The 8576-nt window shown below is 34.9% G+C and overlaps 1 protein-coding gene across 1 annotated transcript; it reads left to right on the top strand.

The window, feature by feature from the left end:
* Positions 1–505: 505 nt before the first annotated feature.
* LOC145806936 (uncharacterized) lies at positions 506–3458 on the top strand. The gene is made up of 5 exons (XM_082904799.1): positions 506–812; positions 1975–2122; positions 2219–2311; positions 2522–2668; positions 2777–3458. The coding sequence occupies exons 1-5, from the start codon at positions 506–508 to the stop codon at positions 3456–3458; spliced, it is 1377 nt and encodes a 458-aa protein (XP_082760925.1).
* The last annotated feature ends 5118 nt before the right edge of the window (positions 3459–8576 follow it).

Genomic DNA, 8576 nt, shown 5'->3' with positions numbered 1-8576 from the left:
AGTTTAGGTGATCCTCGGATTGTGGAAACATGGGTTAGCTGGTTTAGGTTGGTGGTTGAATTTATTCTAAGTAGTTTATGGTCGAATTCTTTTTGTGTGTTTAACTTGAAGGTGATGGTTGGGAGGTATTTTTTTTAATCTTTTTCAAGAACCCATTAGAGTACTTTTTGCTACTGGTGTCTCTCATTCTTTTATATCTAAATAGTTTGTAGAAAGAGAACATATTGTAACTACCTCATTGTCCAGACCTATTCGTGTTGAGACCCTTTTAGGAGGGAAAGTTACTCTTTATGAGATGTGTAAAGATTTTGAGATTGACTTTGCGGACAAAGTCTTGTATGCGGACCTAATTGTGTTAGGGTTTGAAGGGTTTACAATTATTTTTGGTATGGATTGGCTGCGAAAATACTTTGTGACTCTAGATTGTGCTAGAAAGACTGTAAATATAGATATTCCCGGTATGCCATAGCTTATCCATACTTCTAGCGATAGAGAAGAGTCGGTGATGACGAGTTTTCTATGCTCGGTAGAAATCCCTAAGCAGGATATTAGTAAGGTAGATGTGGTACGTGAGTTTGAGGATGTATTTCAGGAGATACCTGGACCTCCTCCTCGACGGGTAGTAGAATTTCGTATTGACTTCGTGCCGGGAACTGCACTAATTTCTAAGGCGGCATACAGAATGGCGCCTAAAGAGCTTGTGGAGACGAAGAAGCAGCTGGAAGAGATGTTTCAGAAAGGGTTCATTCGTTCAAGTAACTCTCCATGGGGAGAACCTGCGATCTTTGTCTCCAAGAAAGAAGGCACTCTCCGTATGTGCATAGATTATAGAGAGCTAAACAAGGTGACTATCAAGAACAAGTACCTGCTACCTAGAATTGATGACTTGTTTGATTAGTTGAAGGGGGCAGCCATTTTCTCTCAGTTTGATCTCAGAACGGGTTACCATCAGATGGGTGTGTCAAAGGAAAGTATACCGCTTATTGCTTTTCGGACCCGGTATGGGTTGTATGAATTTCCTGTAATGCCTTTTGGTTTGACCAATGCTTCTGCCTACTTCATGGACTTGATGAACAGAATTTTTCAACCATATCTAGATAAGTTTGTGATTATCTTCATAGATGATATCCTGGTGTATTCTAAGAATGAGGAGGAACATAGAGAACACTTGAAAGTTGTATTACAAACTTTGAGGGAGCAACCGTTTTATTCTAAGTTCAGTAAGTGTCACTTTTGGGAGAAAGAAGTTCGATTTTTGGGGCATGTTGTATCCAATCAAGGGATAACGGTAGATCTTGAGAAAGTTGTTGCGGTCAAAGAATGGAAGCAGCCTACTAACCCTACAGAAGTGAGAAGTTTTTTTAAGACTAGTTGGTTATTACAGGAGATTTATAGAGAAGTTTTCCACTATTGCAGTACCCATGACCAAGTTGACCCATAAGAATGTGAAGTTTATATGGACAGATGATTGTGAGAAAGCTTTCCAGGAGTTAAAGCAGCGGTAGACTACAACACCGGTGTTAACTATACCGGTACAAGGGGAAAAGCTAGTAGTGTTTACTGATGCGAGTGGAACTGGGTTGGGATGTGTGTTGATGTAGCATCAGAAGGTTGTAGCTTATGCTTCTCGACAATTAAAACCTCATGAGAGACGATACCCTACTCATGACTTAGAGTTGGCAGCAGTTGTTTTTGCGTTGAAAGTGTGGCGACACTACTTGTTTATGGAGCATTTTGAGTTGTACACAGATCACAAGAGCCTTAAATATTTCTTTTCTCAAAAAGAGTTGAACATAAGGCAACAGAGGTGGGTTGAATTCGTCAGTAGTTATGATTTCGAGATCTTTTACCACCCGGGAAAAGGAAATGTGGTCGCAGATGCACTTAGTTGACAACATGGGATTATAGCTTCTTTGATGATTCAAGAATGAGAGTCCTTGGAGTTAATTTCGACGCATGATGTTCAACCAATAGAGTGTGCGGAGAAGGCATACATTGGTAGTTTGACCGTGCAGCCGACGTTATTGGGTGAAGTTTGTCAGATGCAGAATTTAGATGGGTTTCTCGTCAGCAAGCTCGATGACCTTGTAGTGGATTTGATCGATGATTGTCCTACTGATTGGTCTGTAGACTCAGATGGGGGATTGTGATTTAGGGACAGGTTGTGTGTACCTAACATTTTTGAATTGAGTAAAGAGATTATGGATGATGCCTATAGGTCTCGATATACGATTCACCCTGGTGGGACTAAGATGTATCATGACCTAAAGAGGATCTTTTGGTGGGAGGGCATGAAGAAAGGCGTAGGAGAGTATGTTTCTCGATGTTATGTGTGCCAACAGGTTAAGGCAGAACACCAACGACCGTTTGGACTTTTGCAGCCTCTTGAGATTTCTACTTGGAAATGGGAGTGCATCTCTATAGATTTCGTGGATGGATTGTCGCGGTCTAAGCGAGGCAATGAATCTATTTGGGTGATAGTGGATCGACTCACCAAGTCTGCTCATTTTATTCCTATCAGTGTTCACCGAACTGCGGATAAACTAGCTAGGTTGTATATTCGGGAGGTGGTGCAACTTCATGGCGCACCAGTTTCTATAGTTTCGGATCGTGATCTGTTGTTTGTGGCAGAGTTTTGGGATAGTTTTCAGCATGCTTTGGATGCTAGGTTAGACCTGAGCACGGCTTATCATCCTCAAACAGATGGGCAAACTGAGCGGGTAAATCAAATCTTGGAAGATATGTTGAGAGCTTGTGTCCTCGATCTTGGTGGTAGTTGGGAAGAACACTTGTCATTGGTGGAGTTTGTTTATAATAATAGCTATCACTCTAGTATCGGGATGACACCTTTTGAGGCTTTATATGGAAGGCCATGTCAATCACCTGCTTGTTGGATGAAGGTAGGAGATGTGCCATTGTTAGGGCCAGAGTTGGTGAGAGAGACCACGGAGAATGTGAACATTATTCGGGAACGTATTAAGACTGCACAAAGCTGTCAGAAGAGTTATGCTGATAAAAAACGTAAGGGGATTGAGTTGAATGTTGGAGATTTTGTGTTTTTGAAGGTTTCGTCGATGAAGGAGATCATGCGGTTCGGAAAGAGGGAAAAGTTGGCACCTAGATTTGTGGGACCATATGAGATCACTGAGAGAATTGGTAATGCGGCTTACAAATTAGCTCTACCACCTGCTTTAGATATGATTCACAATGTGTTCCATGTATCTTTATTGTGGAAGTGTGTACAAGACCCTTCCCAAGTAGTATCACCAGAAGTGTTAGAGATTAGTGGCGATCTAACGTATGTGGTGCGATCAGTTACTATTCTAGACCGAGATGTAAAACAGTTGTGGCCCAAGAAAGTGAACTTGGTGAAAGTGCAGTGGAGCGAGGATGAGAACGATATCACCTGGGAATTAGAAGAGAAAGTTCGACTTATGCACCCGGAACTTTTTGTTTAGTACTCTCTTCTATTGAATCTCGGGACGAGATTCTTTTGAGGTGTGTATATTGTAGCGACTCTAATTTTTTTAAATCATTATTTATTATTATTATGATTATTATTATCTTATTTTATTTTTTTAACTTTATTAATTGTGTAGTCACATGAGAATTTAATGTGTTATTTAATTAATCTAAATATTTATATATTTACATTTGTTAAATAAAAAAAGAGAGGTGTTATATATATATATACATTATGTTATATTTATATTTATATATATTATAATTTTTTGTATAATATTATATAATAGTTTATTAGGTTATTATGTATGAGATTTAAGTTTATATATATATATATATATATATATATAATATAATATGTAATCAACTAGGTTTAGAAGTTGATAAGAAAATAAAGAAAGAAAAAAAAAAAAGAGAAACAGGGCAGGAACGGCGCCGAGAGAGAGAGAGAGAGTGTGTGTGTGCGTGTGCGCGCGCTGTGTGTGGCTGAGAGACAGGAAAGAGAGAGGTGAAGGAAAAAAAAAAGATTCGGGTTTTATTTTGGTAACTCCATTAATTCTTTTAAGTGATTCTTTGATCTCAAAAAAATATTGTGAGTAAAAAATTCATTTCCCTTAATTTATATTTAATTCGTTATTTTTATTTATTGACGTTAGTTTGATTTTATATTTACCTAAAGATGATAGATTGATTTTAATTATTTTGATTAGTGGTGTATGTAAAGTTTAGGGTTTTTAAATAATTGATTGATTTTAATTATTTTGATTAGTTGTGTTTGTAAGGTTTAGGGTTTTTAGATAATTGATTGATTTTAATTATTTTGTTTAGTTGTGTAGGTAAGGTTGAGGGTTATTAGTTGATTGATTGATTTTAATTATTTTGATTAGTTGTGTATGCCATGTTTAGGGTTTTTATATGGATTTATTTTATGGTTGTAATCACACTCATGGTTATATGAAATTAAAATTAATTAGGAACCCATAGATAAATTCCTTATACTCCACCATGATTCCATGGATTGTTGTTTTATTTGAGTGGTGGTGAGAAATGGTGTATAAAAAAGTGAGGACTATGAGATATATTTGAATGCCTTAGGCTTGACATCGTTATGTTTATTATTATGAGTGAGATGTTGTGTATATATATATATTGTTGCCTCGTTCTCATGAGTAGACGAGTGTTTTGATTTACGCGCGTACGTATATACTAACCATCCGGGGAGTGTGAGTTAAACTCGAGACGATATCCCCGTGCAAGTTTGGCTTCGAAGTGGTGTTAGGTATACGGGAGGCACATGGGATATATGTGTAGGCCATAAGTGGATGGCCGAAGTGGTGGAGTTAAGGTACAAAGAATTTAATTATGAGTTTATTAATATAGCGTGAATTGTATTGATTTGTACATCTTGAAAAATAGTTATCGACCTCAATAAATTATGAAATTTGAGCAGAGGCATGTATACGTGATTTTGGACAACTTTTGTGTTTTAGCTTTTTATTAAAAAGATCGATTAGAACTTATAATCGGATGAGCTTGGTTATTGTCGGTTTGATTCATTTTGGTAATGCAGATTTTATAGACTGTTTTAACCCACGAAACGAGCTCATTTTTATTGGTTTCGTGTAAACTGAAGTAAAACATTATTCTTCACACTTTTCGTATTTTGAACTTTTTCAAAAAAAAATCACCTTAGGGCAATTTTTGTTCGTTTTCAGCTTTAGATTTTTCGATTAAATTCCGTCTAGGTTTTTCTATCAAGTTTTTCTCTCAACCTGTTCAGTTTTTTATAAATTCATTTGCGATGTCTTTTAGGAAATTTGATTTTGTACAACTTTTGTTCTTTGAGTTTTGATCAATTCGAATTATTTAAGTATGAAATGGTGCATTTTTATACTTTTTCAACAAGTTACTTATGATTAAATTATACTCACTTTATTTGTTTTGCAGGATGGTGAGTCTTACTAATTTTTTTTATGCAGGGCTGACCCATCATATTTTTATTTTTATTTTGTTTATTTTATACTTAATTTATATTTTGTTGTGTACGGGCAAGAAACTACATGTCACCGTATTTCGAGAAACTACCTATTCGTCTCGGTGCGGATGGAACTATTTGTCTTGTCCCGTAACCAGAATTAAATGTTTTTTGTTTGTGTCTGGTGGACACATGGGTGTTAAATCTTGTACTCATGCCAGTATATCTGTATACTAACCCATTTTGCCTCTTGGCAACTCGGGTGCGTTCTGTTTGAGCGCAATTGAGCTTCCTTTGCAGGATTAGTTGATGTTACAGTGGTGACGTGGAGTAACCATAGATTTTGGGCATATCACTGGGACTTCTTTTGTTTTCTTGAGCATAGGGTTGATACTAGTTTATGTATTTATTATTATTATTATTTTGACCTTAGTATTGAGATATTTTGGTATGATTTGTAACCGTACATCATTTAAGTTATTTTGATTACGTATTGTTACTTTAATGTTGGAGGTATTGGTTAGCTATTAATTGTGGTGAATGGTTTGGTTGGCGTTTAGTTTTTTTTGTTTCACCCTAAGATTTGGATGATGGAATATGATTGGGGGTTAGTCATAATTTAATATTTAATTGTCCGAATTTTGGGGCGTGACGTGATGCATAGTAGCCTATCTTTGTTTGGTAATCTCTCTTGTCTTTGTTCATATTAAAATTAGTGGGGGATTGTTGGACCATTTTAATATCTTTTATTTCTTTATTTATATATTTTGTTTATGAATCTTCTTTTGTCTTATTCATGAATCTTATCTTGTTCATGAATGGAGATTCATTATTTTGATGTCCTTTTGTCTTGTTCATTAATGTAGTTTGATTAGAATTCACGAATTTGGTGGTGAATTCATATTTGGATACACTCTCCAATTTCTCTAGGTTCATGGTCATTATTTTTTGATGTATTTTGTAATATCCTAGTGGCCTATAAATAGTTCATCTCTTCTATTCTTTTCTACACCAACACATCAACTATTTTCTATACAAGAGAGATTACTAGCAAAGAAGGGTGTTTTTCTTGGTGGAGTTTTGGGTTCACCATCTTGTGCAGAGTTGGCCTGAACCATATGACAAGTGGTCAGACTGTTGTATTCTGGAGGGGACAAGTCATAGTTTTGTAACTACTGCATCAGTATTTGGGTTCTTCCTACCGCAGTGGGCTTGATCTCTTTAAAGAAAACGAGATATCCGTGCCTCAGTTTGATCTATTTGTATCTCATTTTTTTTTGCATTATTTATCAATAAAATATAATTTTTTTTTGATATTTTCACCAACAGAATACAATCAATAAAAACAAGAAGACAGAAAAAAAAGTTTGGTTAGATAGGTCATGTTGTTTATGAGTACACCAAACCTTGCATTCCCTTTGTTGCATTAAAATTAAGGCTGCCACAATTTTACTCAAACTTACTTATGCTCACCAACTGGAATTAAGAGTGAATCTGTATCTAATTATTTAGTAGTTTTTGGAGTACATACATAGCATCCTGGCATGATATTTTTGGAATTACTGTAACTAATTTGATTTATTTTTGTTGATTGAATATGAGACAAAATCGTTTTCATTTATTTATTTTTTTACAAATTCATTAATCAAAAAAAATTATGTACACCTGTCACATTTGTTTTGGAACTACTTACTTTTTTAGCTAATTACACTCAACACTACGGGGGCATATGGGACCTCCCGACTGAGAGAGACTCTCCATTGGACCATAAGCCTTGTTGGTATGGTAAATGACAATTCTTATACATATACCTTCTTGGCCAGACAGCTGCAGTCATCATTCATACTGTCTTGTGCTATCTATTTGTAATCATACAATTTTTTTTTACTCTTATTAAAAATAAAAAGATAAAAAAATTAGTAGGGTCATTATTCTCTTTTTAGTATTAATAAGATAAAAAATCGATTGTATAAGAACTTCACTGGTAAAAGGCTAGTCACTGTCCCCCCCCCCCCCCCAAAAAAAAAAAATAAAAAATAAAATTTGAGATCTCCAATAACATTGTGCTGTTTTTAATGTTGTTAAATTTTGTGTTAAATTTGTCGTTTATCTATAACTAAAATTTGATAACTCATTTTGTTTTCACATCTCTCAAGATGGCTCGCTACATATATCATTCATATTTGGCATTTTGTGAGAAAAACAAAAAAATTACATTACTAGATCAATATTGCTAAAATATAGCAATAATTAGTTATTTAGCTATTGAATTATTAGATATGCTCTAAATATAAAATGGAAGTATAATTTAAAATGAAAAAAAAAAATCATTAAACATTTTTAGTCATCCAATTTTGTACAAAAAAAATTAGGAGGGTAAAAAAAAACTATAAACTATATTTTTAAAAAATATTTGAGAAATCAAATAATTAAAGATTTTGAAAAGTAAAACATCTAAGTACAATTCTATATAATAATACGTAAGGATAAATAGGGTAAAATATACTTCCATCTCTTGAGGTTTGGATTTAATACATATCATTCTTGATATTTGAAAAATTACACTAACCCTCTTATATTGTAATTATTTAGACAGAATGAAAATATTGAACTCATGCACTCTTTTTTTTTTTTTTTTTGGCTTTACTTCCTCTGTTTTTTTTTTCTTCCTTTCCTTTGCTTTACGATTTTTTTCAATATAATTTTCTTTATTTTCTATTAGGAATTGTTGTCTTTTATATAAGTAGGGGGTTTGTGAAATGAGACTATTAACCATACGAGTGAAAATGTAATTTTCAAAATATCAAAAGATGAGATGCAATTGAACCAAATCGCAGGGGTGTCATTGTAATTTACTTGAATAAATAAAAATGCCATAACATAAGACAAGAGTCATATAAATGCAGGAATGGCAACGGGGTAGGGCCGAGGACTACACTCCCCGTCCCCGATCCCCGAAAGTGAGAAATTCCATGTCCCCGCCCCCGATCCCCGACGGGAACCCCATCGTCCCCCCCGCTCCCGCCTCCACCTCCTCTAATCGGGGATCAGGTATCCCCGTCACCGCAAATTCCCCGAATTACAGTATCTTTTTAAAAAAATAAATAAATTTAAACATCCTATTCAAACAAATAATCAA

Source organism: Camellia sinensis, chromosome 14 (genome assembly GCF_055761805.1).
Source record: "Camellia sinensis isolate YWXY chromosome 14, ASM5576180v1, whole genome shotgun sequence".
NCBI classification, from domain to species: Eukaryota; Viridiplantae; Streptophyta; class Magnoliopsida; order Ericales; family Theaceae; genus Camellia; species Camellia sinensis.
Note: the sequence above shows the minus strand (reverse complement) of the source record. Positions and strands in the feature narration are given on the sequence as shown.